The sequence below is a fragment of the Rhinopithecus roxellana genome, chromosome 11 (genome assembly GCF_007565055.1).
Source record: "Rhinopithecus roxellana isolate Shanxi Qingling chromosome 11, ASM756505v1, whole genome shotgun sequence".
Lineage (NCBI taxonomy): Eukaryota > Metazoa > Chordata > Mammalia > Primates > Cercopithecidae > Rhinopithecus > Rhinopithecus roxellana.
Genome location: NC_044559.1, coordinates 31,812,580 through 31,829,299, shown reverse-complemented (window position 1 = coordinate 31,829,299; position 16,720 = coordinate 31,812,580). Strand labels below are relative to the sequence as shown.

General features: G+C 48.1%; 1 protein-coding gene across 3 annotated transcripts in view; it reads right to left on the bottom strand.

The window, feature by feature from the left end:
* RBM20 (RNA binding motif protein 20) overlaps positions 1 to 16,720 on the bottom strand; it is a 194,572-nt gene that overhangs the window by 15,288 nt on the left and 162,564 nt on the right. For all 3 annotated transcript variants that reach the window (XM_030941296.1, XM_030941298.1, XM_010370324.2), the window contains exons 8-12: positions 13,496 to 13,575; positions 11,254 to 11,923; positions 3,973 to 4,077; positions 2,217 to 2,877; positions 536 to 670 (exon numbers count right to left, since the gene is read on the bottom strand). In XM_030941296.1, the coding sequence (XP_030797156.1) occupies positions 536 to 670; positions 2,217 to 2,877; positions 3,973 to 4,077; positions 11,254 to 11,923; positions 13,496 to 13,575 (1,651 nt within the window). The remainder of the gene's footprint in view (positions 1 to 535; positions 671 to 2,216; positions 2,878 to 3,972; positions 4,078 to 11,253; positions 11,924 to 13,495; positions 13,576 to 16,720) is intronic.

The window sequence follows — 16,720 nt, the reverse complement described above, 5'->3', positions numbered from 1 at the left end:
GCTATTCAAGGCATGTGTTCACGGAGTATCTGGTCTACTATAGGAGACTGAAATTGCAAGGAGCTTTACAGCTGCCCCTTGCAAATCTGGGTTATTACATCATACATTTAAAATAATGATAGGCTGGCCAGGTGAAGTGGCTTACGCCTGTAATCCCAGCACTTTGGGAAGCTGAGGCAGGAGGATCACTTAAGCCCAGGAGTTGAAGACCAGCCTAGGCCACATATGGAGACCCCATCTCTACAAAAAATAAAAATAAAAAAATTAGCCGGGCCTGGTGGTGTGCACCTGTGGTCCCAGCTACTCGGGAGGCTGAGGAGGGAGGATCACTTGAGCGCAGGAATTTGAGGCTGCAGTGAGCTGAGATCATGCCACTGCACTGCAACCTGGGTGACAGAGCAAGATCTTGTCTCAAAAGGACAAAAAACAATGACAACAACAAAATGACAAAAAGCCCTCTCAAGTTCTTAGAGGTGGCTATGGAACTGTTATTTCCTAGACCTGAATTTCAGTAAGGACTGTGTGTTTTGCTTACCTAGAGGAATGCTAAGTTCACTGAACACATCCTCTGGTTCCCAAGAAGGCAAAGAAAGGGGCTGTTTCAGTTCCACTTCAGTGTACTCTGGTGACCTCACCTCCAGAGATTTCATTTCCACATACCTGGAGTTTTCTGCAAAACATGAACCAAGGCAAAAAAAAAAAAAAAAAAAAAGGAAAGAAAAGAAAAAAAATGAAATACAACACGCCTCAATGAGTCCCTGAAATTCCATCCCTGCATAGTATGATTGGGAATTGTCCGTTGGACTGCTTAATCACATGAGGCTAGGGCAACGGCTGCTAATTAGAACCAAAGCACTGTCATTAGGAGCTTTTTCCACTGCCAAAAGAATGCCACACACAATAAAACTTGGCAAATCTTTGCATTTGGCCCAGGGGGATGGGCTACTGATGGCTTCACTTGAGAAGATCCACCCCCCATGCCTCCCATCTCAGTATCATTCCATCTCTGCATGCAGAGGAATTACTGACGGGCAAAAATTGTGCTGACGTCCACCGAGGCTAGCAAAACAGGCAATACCATTCTCTCCCCAATCTTGTCAAGCTGTTATTAAATATGAACCCCAAACACTGGGTCAGCTAATGAGCCTCTAACACTGGCACATGTTGAGACCTATACTGCAAAATAAAAGGGGTTTGACTGGAGTGAAGTGAAGATTTCACTGCTCCTTTATTCTTGCCTTCTCTAGACAGAGCCTGGGCCTCAGGGTTTCTCTAGCAACAAGAAGGCATTTCACGGCGGGGTTTCCATGGAAACTTAGATCCATGCAGGTAAAAAACAGCTCAGGTCATCTTGACATGGAAAAAATCCCAAGCCTCCCAGTTACCTAATAGTTCATGCCACCCACAGGGCTCTGGGTTGAAATGTTCATTTTTAAGCCTTTCCTCTGTATTTTCTGTCCCCGATTCTCACTTCAAAGCCTGGTGTGCTGCAGGCTTTCTGTAAAGCAAATCCCTAATTATTTTCACAGTGAGAATCTTAAAGGCTACTCTCCCTCCCTTCCCCCAAACCCCTTGATGGATCTGAGGTTCCACTTGGCAGAGAAGACAGGCTTAGCCTATTTTAAACTCTTTCATGATGTCACAGTGCTGGGCATAGGCACAAAACGTCACCTCCAATGGAGTAAGAGAAGATCCTAAAACAAGTCTTGTATCACCGTCAGACCCTAGCAAAAAATGGGTCTGGGGTAGTAAGAAGGGGAACAGCTGTACCCTTTAGGGATCCCATGTTCCTTCCCCTTCCACGCTTGTCTTGCCTTCCCTATTCCTGCCCCCATCACACAAATAACAGCCTGGGTGGCCCTCTGCTGTGCAGGCAGGAGGCTTCTCCTGATCTCCTTTTGCTGATAATTCAATCTAATTTTAGTTATCCAAGTCCATCTGGGCTCCTGTAAATGCAGAGAAGTCTGCCCTGAGTTTGCCTGTCAGAAAACAGGCAGCCTCCTATCTGACTTCCTTTACACTACTTGCCTAAAATCACTAACAGTTTAGCCAGGCTTTTAGAGGCTTGCCTCTGTTACTAAATCACTTTCTGCACCCACTTTAATGCTAGTTGAAACCTTACTTATGTTCATTCCAGCCTGCACATGCTCATACTTTATCAGGTGAGCAGGGGTCCAATCAACCCGACCACCCATGAGGAAAGGGGAGGTAGTTACCCGGGGTCAACACTCCTTGACAAGCTTGGCTTTGGAGGTCGGTTTCGATGGGGAGGCTGGTTTTCTCCTCCAGGGGGCTGCCTTCGCAAGCCCCATCTTCGGGGATCCCCCTGGTCTTGCAATCATCGACAAATGGGCTTGGCTGCCGGGCCCTTTCCTCTGCTGGCTTAGGGGAAGACATTTGCTGGACTGTAGGGGCTGGATGAACATCTGAGCTCTCCACTCCCTTTACCTCCTTCTCGTAGCAATCTGAATCCTCCAGGGAGAGGCCTGTCTCACTTTCAGCTGGCTTCCGCTCAGCATCCAGATTTAGGCCAGGCATTTCCACGTCCATGTCACTGGGACAGATTGTGGAAGCAGAGGGCAGTTCTCTGGGTGACTTGAGGCTGACTTCTGCAGCCCCATTCCCTACGGCCTCGACTCCCTCCTTGGGGAAATCATGGGCCAGGTCTAGGTCTGAGGTGGTTGTCACACATGAACATGTTTCTGGGCAGATTTTGTCTTTCTGGTCAATGGGCACAATTTCTTCCAGCTCTGGGATGTCTGGTTCCATGATAAAATCTTCTTCTTCCCCAACCTCGTCCACTGTCACCAGCTCCTCCATGTTAGTGGGATACCAGCTCTCCCCCTCTGCCTCACTTCCACTCTCCCAATCTTGCTCCTGTACAAAATTGCAGAAGGAGGTCAGAGGGTGGTTGAGAGCATTCAACTGGAAGGCACAAGACTTGGCCATGAGGACCCCTCCAATCAGGAAGAACCTGAGCATTCTCACCTCTACCTGGTACAATTACTGCGAACCACTCAAGTCCAACAGCACCAACTCATCCTTAGGGTGATGCTCAAAGTTTGGAATAAGCCCTTAATGCTTAATCCACCGTATTTAAAGTGACACAAAGAATTTCAAGCCCTAGTAGATAACAGGTGCTCAATATACAGTTTTTGAATGCATGAATAACTAAGTTATAAACTCTAAATACTTACTGGAACATCTTTCTTGCATCTGGGTCACCACCAAATGTAACTGCACCAAAGCCCCTCACAAAATTCCCCCAAGCACCCTCTCCCAGCAGCGATACATACACTTCCACAGTCAAAGCTCCTACTTGGCCCCTTCTAGAACTTTCCCCTTGGCATCTGCAGCAGCCCATGGACTCCTGACTCCACAGAAAGATTTAGGAGATCAGCTTTCCTGCCAGCGATACTCATCTCTCTTGCCTCTCCTGACTGGAAAGGCACGAAGATGGCCCCATTCCAAGGACATTTCTTTTTGTTGTGGCAGCCCCAGCCCGGGAGAACTGTAACTGGATTTTTCATTTTAATTAAGTAAAACAATCTGTACAAGCACAGTAGATGTCTTGTTAATCCTAGGGTCTGGGCCTGCTGAAGTCAGGGCCCCAGCTTGAGTGCCCAAAGCAGCTTCTCGCCCCATCCCCGCCAAGGGACTTGTCTATTTTGGGAGCCTGGCTCTGAAGCCTGAGTCTTTTTTGGGGCACATATTTTCTCATGGGAACACAGCCAAGTTGTTGGAGAGTGAGCAGAGCTCAGACATGTGGGTAAAGATCGCTTCCATAAAAACTATCTGAAGATTCCAGGCACAGCCACTCCTCCAAAGTAGTGCTAGGAGGACTGGTTCATTCATGCAACTAATGGTGGGGTCTCAGCCATATTCCACCTAGCAGGACATCACCAGGCAACAGGGGGACTCCTGTGACTCAGTCCCTCATGGCAGAAGTGCAGAATCTGAAATAAACTTTACCTTCTTTGTCCTTGTGTTTTCTGGATCAGAGAACTCTGCTTCTTTCTCTTGTCTGCCCACTGATTGAGGGCTTTCTTCCACGCCCTCCTGTTCCTCTTTTCCAGCCTTACCAAAGGAAGGACAGAGCAAACCAAATCAACAGTGAGCAGTGACAGGGAGAAGAAAAAAAGAATGATATTGAATGCAGGTCCCAGCTCTCAGAGGGGTTTCACATACAGCATTTTCTTTATCCTCCCGGAATCCTTCGGAGGCGGCTGCTATTAGCATCTTCATTTTAGAGATCAGAAAACTGAGATTCAGAGAGGTTAAGTAATTTGCTCCCAGTCACACAGACAAATGGAGGCAGAGAAATGTCTTGAAGCCTGGCCTGATGTCTTTAGGGGGCAGAAATCCCTGACAAACTGGGTGTTTTTTGCAGAGTAGAAGTAGCTAAACTTGAACTGATCTGGGCCAGCCAAGACCCTGGGGTTAAATCATTCAGGACACTTACAGGTAGAAAGGGCGTTGTCACCCAGTCAGAGTGCCCTCGCACCTTTCTTTTGCTCTCTGTCCTAGAGTGACAGCCCAAACTAGCACTCCCTTTCTTCCTTCCTTGTATTCCTTTCCCCCAATCAGGGCCCTCACAGTAGTGCCCATGTCTGTGAAACTAAACAATTGAAAGCAGGTGTTTGGTTTGAGAATTAGGGCCTCTAACCAACCTTTAAGACAGGGGATCAGCAAACTATAGTCTGCAGGCCAAATCTGACCTGCAGCCTGTTTTTGTATAGCTTGTGAGCTAAGAATGAATTGTACATGTTCACTTAATTACATTTTAAGTGATTATAGAAGTGCCTACATAAAATCTGCAATTTTGCCTCTTGGCCCACATAGGCTAAAATATTTACTATCTGGTCCTTTGTAGAAAACTTTGCCAACCCCTACATTAGAAGTTTCTGGGGGATATTCTCCCATGACTTAAACTTTGGCCACCAAATCAATGACTACTTCTGGGTTTTCTGAGGGGCAAGTTGCAGTTCTAGGACATTCTTGGCTGAGGTTGGTTTGAAGTAAACCACTCTAGTTCTGATTTCTTACAATCAGACATACCTCCTTGAGCTGACTAGGAGCCAGCTGGAGCAGAAGCTCAGGGCTGACTGGTTTCACCAGTTATTACCAGACAGGGACACATGGTTCAAATCCTCAAGTCCTTTCTGTTTCCAGTGTTTGCTGTGAAGATTCCACCAAAAGCTTTGCTGAAGTCTACTGCACTAGCCTGAGTGTAAAGCAGCTACAAATACCTTTTTAGCTATTATAGCTTCTACCAACAGGTGACTTTATTTTTATCTCCCGAATCAACTATGCATGGCCCTCTCTTGTCAAAATGAATAATTCTTACCCTTCCCAAGCAGCTCCTGCAGCCGCACTCCCAGATCAACACAGTAAAGGAACCCCCTTCAGTTCAAGTTGGGAGAGGCAGGGACAGTCTTGCCAGCCGGGCTGAAAGCCCTCCACCAAGCAGACCCCTGCTCTTCCTCCCTGCAGGCAAAGGAAACAACCTTTCAGAGCTTCCCTTTGCTCTGGGATCACTTCCAGGAGAAGGCAGCAGCTCAAGGGGAACAGATGGGTGCAACGGGTGCCCCGGCTGCCCACACCAGCTCACAGACTGAGACTGAAACGCCAACTCTTGCAAGCAGGGCTCTGCCACCACAGGGCCTGGGCTACTGAACCACTTCCAAACTGGTCTCCCACTTCTGCTCTGTACCCTCCCCCAAAATCTATTCTTGCCAAGGCAATCAAGAATGATCATTCCAAAATGCAAAAATGATCACATCCTCACGATATTGTCTTTTTTTTTTTTTTTAAGATGGAGTTTTCCTCTTGTTGCCCAGGTGGGAGTGCAATGGCACAATCTCGGCTCACCGCAACCTCTGCCTCCTGGGTTCAAGGAATTCTGCTGCCTCAGCCTCCCCGCCACCACACCTGGCTAATTTTATTTTATTTTATTTTTATTTTTAGCAGAGACGGGGTTTCACCATGTTGGCAAGGCTAGTCTCGAACTCCTGACCTCAAGTGATCTGCCTGCCTTGGCCTCACAAAGTGCTGGGATTACAGGCATGAGCCACAGAGTCCAGCCTCCTCACTGTATTTTCTTGCTTAAATACTTCATTTGCTTCCCCTGGTACTTAGGATAAAGGCAAAAATCTTCAACCTGCCTACAAGGCCCTGCATAGTGTAGGCCCTGTTGATAAGTCGGCCTCACCTCCCATTACTCTAATGCCAGCTCTCTGCTATGGCAATGCTGGAGCCCTGGAGCTGCTGGAGGCCCCTGTGCACGCTGCTCCCTCTGTCTTTTCACTTTCTTTTCACCCAGTCAATACTCACCATGCCTCCAAATCTCAATAGTCACAGCCTAACCCTGAGAAGGCTCGGATTTATCACAGGCACTCAGCATTGTGTACCTTCATCTCCTTCTTAGCACTTAATAGTCAAGCTCTTCTGTTCATTTGAGAAATCATTGGATTAGCATTTCTCTCACTGGACTATGAGCTCCGCAAGCCCAGGGGTCATTTCAGTGTCACTAACTATGGTCCCAGCACCAGGTGCTCCATGAATATTGGTCAATAAAAGAATGAAATTGGTAGAAGGGGGTGTGGTGAATAACAAGTTCTCACCTGTCTTTCCACATGGTTGGGTCTTATCTAGGCTCTGAAGCGAGCATAAGGGTTTTAAAAATCTTCTCCTGTTATGGATTGGTTATACCAGGGGTTACACTCTGGGGCTTCTAGATGGCATCCAGCCCTATGTTTTGGTTTATACTGGGCATTTATCTTGCTCTAAGAAAAGGGAGATTTGACAGCATGGCATGCATTCCTGTATGGCAGCCTAGAATGGAGCTGAGCAGTGGCTCCAGCCTCATAGATGGCACCGCTTCCTCAGTCAACCATGGTCCCATCACGCTGGCCTGGCTCCAATTGTCATTAGCCTGGCTTCCCTTCCCTAGGCACCTGGGCTTGCCACTCTCAAACCCCCCTCCCAGTAGGATGTAGCCGTGTTTCTTCCCCATGTTTTCCTTATCTGTGACTTGATTTATTTCCTCCTCTTTATGGTCCCATGGCCAGAATTGGGTCTCAGGTACGGATGTGGCCACCCATCACCATAGAGCAGCACGCACACTGGCTTCTCAACCATGGGCACTTTCTCCAGAGAGCTCAGGATTTTTTAATGAGTGTGAGCTCTTTAAAGTAGTACAACAGCCTTGTGATCACACCCATTTTACAAACAAGAAAACTGAGGCAGAAGAAAACAGGGTGTGACCTGGTTCTCAGAAGCCAGGCCTTTGCCTCCAGAGTCTGGGTTCCATCCTTCATACCTTCAACAGATACCCACTGGACACCCGCTCTGTGCTAAGCCCTCCTCTAGGGACTGGGAACACAGCAGTGAACACAACAGACAAAACTCCCTGCCTTGTGAAGGTTACACCTGGGAGCTGGGGGTGACAATAGACGCTAAGTAAAATAAAGACTTTAAGTGATACGTTTGAAGGTGGTAAATGCCACCAAAAACAGGAAAGCAGGGAGGTGGGGGGGGGTTGTGGTGTTGAGATGGTCTGCAGTGGTAGGGAGGGAGAGGAATGGGTTGGGGTGTTGAGATGGTCTGCAGTGGTGGGGAGGGAGAAGAGTAGGTTGGGGTGTTGAGATGGTCTGCAGTGGTGGGGAGGGAGAAGAGTAGGTTGGGGTGTTGAGATGGTCTGCAGTGGTGGGAGGGAGGGGAGCAGGTTGTGGTGTTGAGATGGTCTGCAGCGGTGGGGAGGGAGAGGAATGGGTTGGGTGTTGAGATGGTCTGCAGTGGTGGGGAGGGAGAAGAGTGGGTTGGGGTGTTGAGATGGTCTGCAGCAGTGGGAGGGAAGGGAGTGGGTTGGGGTATTGAAATGGTCTGCACTGGTGGGGAGGGAGAGGAATGGGTTGTGGTGTTGAGATGGTCTGCAGTGGTGGGCGGGAGAGGAGCAGGTTGGGGTGTTGAAATTGTATGCAGTGGCCAGGGAGAATAGAGAATGTGGCCATGAGTAAAGACAAAGGAGGTGAGGAGCAAGCCAGGAAGACTTGTGACTCCTTGGCAGCAGCAACACCTGTAAAGGCGCTGAGGGCGGGAGATGCCTGGTGCACTGGAAGAACAGCAAGCCCTGCTGCCTTCATTCCAAAGTTCATTCCAAAGCCATCTGTTATCTGACTCCTGGGGCAGCCCTGTGGGGTCTGGGCTTTTCTCAAGTTCATCATACAGAGTTTGAGGACAGTGCAAAATACTCTCTGTTCTGCTGTCATTCCAACACAGTGTTGGACTGCCTGGCTCCAAACCTAAAGAAACAATCTGTGAGGGGCCCCAGTAAGTCCCTACTGACCCCACTCCAAGGCTGTAAAAGGCAGAACCAACTTGAGGGACAGAACTGTGGGGAAACTCTTGGGGCTTTCTGAGAATCTTTTTCCATCTGGGCTCTTTGACTGACACATAGTGTCACCTTAAATGAGCAATGTTCTACAAACCGATGACAGCAGGGTGGTAAAACAGTAGGAGAAATGGGGTCGTCAGAGCAGAGTCTCAGGAGTGTGAGTAGAAGTGCAGGGAGCAGTTCCACCTCTCAGCCTAGGGGGAGAGAGGGTTGGCAGGCTGGTGGTATCCACATGAAGCCCAGGCTTTCTTTGAGCCCCTGCCAACTCTTGCTCTCCGCCCATCATCCATCACCAGCAACTGGGACCCTTCCAAGCAGATATATTTTTAAAAATAGCCACTGGTTCACCAGGTCCTTGGGATGCAGTTCAAGTCCTTGGTGAGGCACACAATGTCTTCCATGAGTCCACCTCACCCTCTTCCCTAATCTCATCTCCTGTGCTTCCGCCTGTCATGTCAGTTAGGAAAAATTGTGGCAGACTTTGTAATGGGCAAAAAAAGACTACTGGGTGTCCTTTCACTGGAATGCTGGGCATTTGTCTAGCACATCCCTTCAGGGCATCTGATTCTATAGAAGTCTGCACCTTTCATTGTCTCGAACTGAGCTATTTTACAACCATATAAGTTGCAGAAATCAGATCCTAATACAAATGATTCTTGTTCCTAGAGATACACAAGAATTGTCTCTGCTGGAGATGCAACTGATTCCCTGCCTGCTGTGGAAGGGGCCACTTTTACACCTATTAGCAAATTCATTTTAGCATTCCTGATTGCCTGTATATGTTGCCTGCTCTTTGGATTCTCTTTCAAGTTGGTTTTTGCGTCTTATGATGCCCTCATTAATTAATAAGTTGAATAAAACCTTTGACATGTATTCATTATATATTTGCATCAGTCATGATTTCACTCTTTTAAAACATTATCCCTAATATGTCCTAAAGATGCAGCCATGCCAAGTATCTCCAGGTTTTTCAAAACAGTCTTTCTTTTTCACTTTTGCCCTTGCTTCTGCTTCTATCAAGAACCCTGGCGGGGCATGGTGGCTCACGCCTGTAATCCAGCACTTTGGGAGGCCGAGGCAGGAAGATCACGAGGTCAGGAGTTCGAGACCAGCCTGACCAACATGGTGAAACCCTGTCTCTACTAAAAATATAAAAATTACAGGTGTGGTGGTGCACACCTGTAATCCCAAATACTAAGGAGGCTGAGGCAGGAGAATCACTTGAACCTGGGAGGCAGAGGTTGCAGTGAGCTGAGATTGTACCACTGCACTGCAGCCTGGGCAACAGAGCGAGACTCCATCTCAAAAAAAAAAAAAAAAAAAAAACCCAAACTGCTTTTTTCTACTTTTAATACTCAGCTCAAATATGACCCTCTCTGAGCAGCTCTTTTCCTGTTCCTGCGCAGAGTTGTTAATTGCCTACAGAGCAGCTCATTCGCTGTAAATGCTGGCATGAGTCCCATTGTATACAAATTATTTTGATATTAATAGGTCTGTTTCCACCATTGGACTTCAGTATCTGCTATAACATGGACTATGTCCTATTCACCTGGCTCGCCTATACCTAGCACACCACCTTGCAAAGTGGCACTCCATCTATACATGTGGGAACAAATGCTGAAGTAGCATCCAAAAGGGTAACTCTTCGGTGTTCATGGAGTTGAGATTTGGGCTCCTTATTTGCACTTAGTATTGTCACCAACTCCCAGGTCAGAATGACTAGAAGATATGTGTGGAGGATTTTAAAAATTAGGCTTCTTATGCATATTGCCAAACCTCACTTGTCCTACCCCTACTTAAATATAGAAGACTCTGGCAAGAAGGAAGTGTAAGTCAAGTTGGAATATAAACCTGGTAACCAGAACCCTCCTTGTGATGCCCCTGTGTGAACTGAAGCACTGCTGCAAGCCCTCAGACCTTTCAGATGCTGGAATGAAGGTGCCAGCCAATTGCCATGCATTTTTTTTTTGAAACAGAGTTTTGTTCTTGTCATCCAGGCTGGAGTGCAATGGCATCATCTCGGCTCACTGCAACCCCTGCCTCCTGGGTTCAAGTGATTCTCCTGCCTCAGCCTCCTGAGTAGCTGGGACTACAGGGGTGCATCACCTTGCCTGGACAATTTTTATACTTTTAGTAGAGACGGGGTTTCACCATATTGGCCAGGCTAGTCTCAAACTCCCGACCTCAGGTGATCTGCCTGCCTCGGCCTCCCAAAGTGCCGGGATTATAGGCATGAGCCACTATGCCCGGTTGCCGTGCATTTTTATTAGAGTGGAGGTAAAACACTGTGGACAGCTCTGGGCACCCAGTTTAATTTAGTGGGTGGGGGCGGCTTCTCTTTCACCACCTCTCATCAGAGCTCTAGGATTGGTAAATGCTTTTAGCAGGAGGGAGGACAGAATGAACCAAAGATCTAATCTCCCTTGGGAGGCTCTTTGCATATAAACACTTCAGGGCCACTCCCTACTGGACAAACAGGACTACAGGTCTTTCCATCATGTCCCGCCTTAACTTCTAGTAAAGGTAACAGGTGCCGTGGGATTTGGGGCCAGATCTCCTAGGTATAATTCTGGGTCTGCCATTTCCTCACTGTGCGTTCTTGGACAAATAACGTAAGCTCTCTGTGCCTCAGTTTCCTCATCTGCAGTAACAATAGTAACAAGCTCAAAGGTTGGTACTCAAAACCTGTGAGGATTAAATGAGTTCACTGAGATAAAGTGTCTCGCACAGTGCCTAGCACATAGTAAATAGCCAGTAAATGTTCATTCATTCAATAAACGTTCATCCTCATTACATTATTATGATTATTCTCCTTCAGGGCCTGCCTCACCTTAGCTGGGGAAGAGATTGATCATTACCTCATTCTCTGCCACTGTGTTTTCTTTTCTATCATCAGCTCCTTCTTGGTCTCTGTCAGGTCTCTTGGTTTTATTTTTCTCATTCTGCTTGGACTTGGCGCCCTCAGGGGCCCTAGTGACCTTTGGCCCCAGTCCATCTTCCTTGCCTGAGTCTTCGGGATGGGGGTGTCTGCTTTCCCGCAGCCTGGCCTCGTCCTTCCTCCTGGACCTCCCAGGGCCATCCTGCTGCTGCTTCAGATACTTGTCCAACTTGACTTTGGGCTCTTTCCGGTAGTAGCCATCTTCGCGGCTTTTGTAGCTGGACACAGAGTGGGGCGGGTTGGGAGATCCAGACCTCAGGTACTTCTCTCGGTGGGACCTCCCTCCTTCTGGTCGCTCGTCCAACTCAGCCTTGTCCAGTTGCCGGGGGTGGTGTTTGCGGTCATGTGCCCAGGGGTCCATCCTGTCCCTCTTGTCATCCCCGTTCTCCCTCCAGGGAGCTGGGTCTCGCTCTTCCTCCCTCCTGGCATAGGGAGAGTGCTCCCAGGAGTCCCGGCTATTGCCCCAGTCAGCCCGGGAGGGGCCCGGAGGGCTGTGGGAAGAGCTGCAGGAGGTGAAGCTGGGAGTGTGGGACCTCGGGGAGAGTGACCGGCTCACTGGACTACGAGACCGCGGCCTTTCTGGGCCATATCTGTGAGGGAACCAAGGAGCAGGATTTAGAATCTTCACGCCTCCCATCCCACACCACCCACACACAGATACAGTCTCTCTCTTAGATATACTGTGTACACTCTTAACTCCCAGCTCTACACAACCACATAGAGTGGTTCGGGAGAAAGCCTTTTCCTCCCTTCTGGCTTCTGTGCTGAGGACTTCTAAGCACAGCACTGGCCACTCTCTATCCCTTTACTCATCCTGCTCCTGGGAACTAGGAAGAAGAACTGGGTTGCTTTGGCTTGGCTCCAGCTTGCCTTCTCTTGGAAGGGAGCTATGCTCAGGGAGTGGACCTCTGACTCTCCTCCTGGGGGTGTGCGGGTTGGGCACTGGGGGGCAAGGGTGCCCTAGTCCAGCCTAGTGGGTAAGGCTGCCTAACCCTGGGTGCTGTTAGCCGGGCTCTTAGCCAGAAGACTTGAAGTCACTTCTACATTTGGGCTGTATCAGAATAAAGCCAACCTCTCAGCCTCCACTTTTCTCATTTATTTCTCAGCTCAATTTATGCTTGGAAAAGGGATGCTAATTATTGGGGAGGGTAGGCTCAGAGGTTAAAAAAAAAGAATTAGGAAGGTATTTTAGGGTTGGAAGAGACTCTAGAACTCCGACCTACACATTTGAGATGAAGAAACTGAAACCCAGACAAGGACCCCAACCTGTGTAAGGTTCAGAGCAAGACTTCCTAAACTCCCTCCACTCTGCTGCAGAATTGCAGGTGGCAAGATGTGACTTTACACGTCTTTTAAAAACCCAAATAATCATAATTTTTTTAAAAAACAGACAAACTAATAAATAAAGATAGCAAGCCTGAACAGTTACATACAAAGATATACACACACATATATACAGATACTTTGAAGACTGTTTGGTTATTAAGCAGGTCAACTGAGTCATATATCCGATACTCTAAAAGGATGGGCATTTTCTCATTAAGTTCTCAAATACAGGAAAACCACGCAGCCCTCACTGACCAGGGGACACCGAGGTGCATCTCGCTAGGACCAGGCTGCCTTGACCATCATGGGGGAAACAGCCTGGCTTGTGTCCTCTACGGGGAAGTGACAGCACCACCTACGGCCACTGCAGCAAGAATCCCAGATGTGCCAGCCAGGTGCCTGCTCCTGCAGTTTTCTACCTTGGTTCTCTGCAGGAACTGTCTTTGTAGGGGAGTGACAGTGGTCAACTTGTAGCCCCAGCTTGGCCTGATCACAAACTTCGGTTGGAAGAAATGGGTTGGAAAACTGAATATATTCAATGTTCAGAGAAAGTGACTGTTCAAATAACTGATTTTTTTAAACCATCTACATTCCACTTCCTACACTTACATTCAACTCATGAAAAACCAAGAGCTGGTTCTAAACAGAAGCCAGTTTAGACTTCTGGACTGGTGTTTCTCACAGGGAACATGGAAAGGTGGGACCCAGAAAAGCAGATGGATGGGGTAGGGGCAAGAGCAGGGCACAGCATGACTCAAATGCCCCTAAGAATGAGAAACAGGAGTGTGTTCCCACTACCCAGAACCTGCCTGGAGACTTAGGGCTTGGGGCCTCACCTGTCTGCTTCCCGGAACATGTCCCTCTCCCTCTGGGAATGGATGTCCTGGATGATGGCAGCCACAGCCTTCCCGGGTTTCTAGCAAAGTCAGAGAGATCACCATCAGATCAGAGATGGCTTTGCAAACACCAGAGGGAAGCAGCTCTGACCTGGGTCATTCATTGCCTGGTCCACGAAAAGGGAAGAAGTGCCTTGTGTGGGGAAGACAAAAGGTATAATCCAATGGATGAGTGTGAGTATAATGCTAAACTGGGTAGGGCCGACTGGCCCAGAGAACACTGAGTGGTCCATCGAACTGGGGAAGGAAGGAGCCTGGTGTTCACATCCATGTGCTGGAGACAAGCAGCATTTGTTAATACCCACCTCTGCCTGAATTAAAAAAATAAAATAAAATGTGTAAGAAAGAAAAGGAGAGAGGGATGGAAGGAGGGAAGGAAGGAAGGCAGGAATGCACTGTAAACTTGGAGAGACTTGAAGATCATTGACTGCAGCCTCCACCTTTTCTATCTATGGAAACTTAGAGCCAGAGAGGTTGAGGCAGGGTCTCTGCTCTGCACAGCTCCAGGGTCACCAGCCACCTTGTGTTCCGTGCAGTTGGTGACTTTTGGAGTTGTGTTGGGTTAAGGAACACTTCAAGGTCGCAGAGATAGTGAAAAGAATCAGGACCTGACATCAGGTATTTTAACTCCAAGTTCCTTTCCATGCTTTCCATGCCCTGTGCCCCCTTCAACACCTCATGCACAGGCATCAGCTGATGCTCAAAGTAAATCTGTGAGGAGGGTGGCATAAGCTGGGAGTCAGGCTTCACAGCTGAGAATAGTAGGCAGCCAGGGCTCCATCCTTCCCTGAGATCATTAGACGGTGGCTATGCCAGGACAGGACCAACCTCAGCCCCCCATTCCCAACCAAAGCTCTTTCCTAAACCCAGAATGGACACACGATAACCAAAATAAATAAATAATAAATGATTTTTGTTTAAAAAAATCACAAGCACAAAAGGCAAGTCAGGAGCATCTTCCTAAAGACGATGCAAAATTTATCCTTTAAATAAAAATGTATCAAGCAGAGTGAATTTTATGGAATGTGAGTTATATCTCAAAAACTAAAGCTGATTTTTTTAAGACCAAGGCTAAAAACCCTCAGTCTATGTAAACTTTTGATAATGAGTTTTATTAAATTTAATCAACTGCTTTTTATCCTTGATTTTTTCTATGGAATTTGCAAGGAATCATGCATCTTTTTAAAATTTTTTTTAAAGAAACGAGGTCCTGCTCTGTCACTCAGGCTGGAATGCAGTGGCACAATCACAGCTCACTGAAAGCTGCAACCTCCCAGGCTCAAGTGATTCTCCCACTTCAGCCTCCCAAGCAGTTGGGACTACAGGGGCTCATCACCACATCAGGCTAATTTTTTCAGTTTTTACAAAAGACAAGGTCTAGCTATGTTGCCAGGACTGGTCTTGAACTCCTGGGCTCAAGCAATCCTCCTGCCTTGGCCTCTCAAAGTGCAGGGATTACAGGCATGAACCACCACGCCCAGCTAAATCATGCAATAAGAGCCATACAAATGTTAAAAAGCATCATGTATCTCATTTGACAGATGGGAAACTCAGGTCCAGAGATGTGATCTAGCTGGACTAGCATAGTATGAATGCTCTAAGTGGCGTGGCTGAGTATCTGTTATTGTTGAGATAGAGGGTTGGGCTGGGAAAAACACAGAATAAAGGTGAGAATGAAGGAGGAGCTGCCTGCAGTTTCAGGGAGAGAGGTCAGTGCTAGTACACAGAAAAGAGATATAAAATGTTCAAGTGAGGGAGGGACCTCACCTCTTGTCATATGGAGATGCAAAGTGAAAGAATGTCAAAGGGAAGGCAGTGACTCCTTCATCTGTGCTCGTGAATAAGTCAGAGGTTTTAGAAGTCAGCCAATCCCCCATTCAACAAAGGGCCCAGGAACTCAGCACTGGGCAGGATGTCCACCAGAAAAGGCACCACAACTTTGGCAAATGGTCCCTTACGTCAAACTGAAGCTGTAGAGATCGGCCCTTTATAAAGCACCTGAAAGTGCCACCTACAAATAACCAGATCACCCAAGACTCGCACTGGCCTCCAGCACCTCAGCTGCTTAAACTGGACCTTGTTCAGACCAAGGCCAAACAAGGATAGAAGCCAAGGCTGCCAAGAAGAAAGTTGCTGTCCAGGATGTCTCCTCCCACCCCACCGTGTGGCTAGAGACTACCGGTCCTTCAGCCAGGGTCGGCTGTCACTTGGGGTAGAAGACGAAGGCTCACTTGGAGCTGATAGAACTTAATGTGGATCCCACCAAGCCGGTCTTCTTCCTGCCTGCCCATCTTGGGCCACACAAATGTTTCCGGCTACTGTATCATCAAGGGAAAGCCAATTGGGATGGCTGGTCCCTAAAAGGACCTGTCACAGCACTGCCTTCACACAGGCACCAAGGGAGCAGCAGACCTTGGGAAAGCTGGTGGGAGCCATCAGGACCAAGACCATGTCATGAGATCTGCCATCACTGGGGAAGCCACACCCCAGGTCCCTCCAAAATCTGTGGCTTGCACTGCCACATTAGAATGGACAATGGCTAAATAATGTGTCCCCAAACTGGGATAAATGTATCTGGCAACTCTTCAGAACATAAAAATAAAATTCCCCATGGGAATTGGATGGGGAGCTTTCTGTTGTAAAAAGAGTCCCCAAGGTTCCAGTTTTCTTCTGCTCTTCTGGAACTTCATATCCTCCTGGTTATTCCTTCCAGCCCAGATCCAGGAAAGGCCGACGTGGGAGGAGGATGGTCTTGGCACAGGGAGCGGCTGAGGTTTTGCAGATTACCCACGGCAGAGTGACTATGAGGGTGGGGCTCAGGCGCATGGGGGCAGGAGCAGGTCAGGCCAATGTCAGGGCCAGAGGCATTCCACAAGCTCTCGGTCCCTTCTGCACCTTGGTTATCACAGATGGCACCCCCAGGCCCTTCCCCTCAGGGGTGCCCCCAATGAGGGGCAGAACAGGCTGATCAGACACTGCAGATGAAAACATCCTCTAGTGGCCCGTGCAGTTTCCCAGGAGTCAAAGAGGTGTAGTTAGAGTGGACTTAGAAGAGCCTCTCCTTGGCTTAAACCTTCCTCTGTCCCTTACTTTCTTAATGACAGAACGTCCTCCTGGGGTCACTTTCAGCCCGTACCTCCTGGAGTTACTTCTATCCGGATCGCA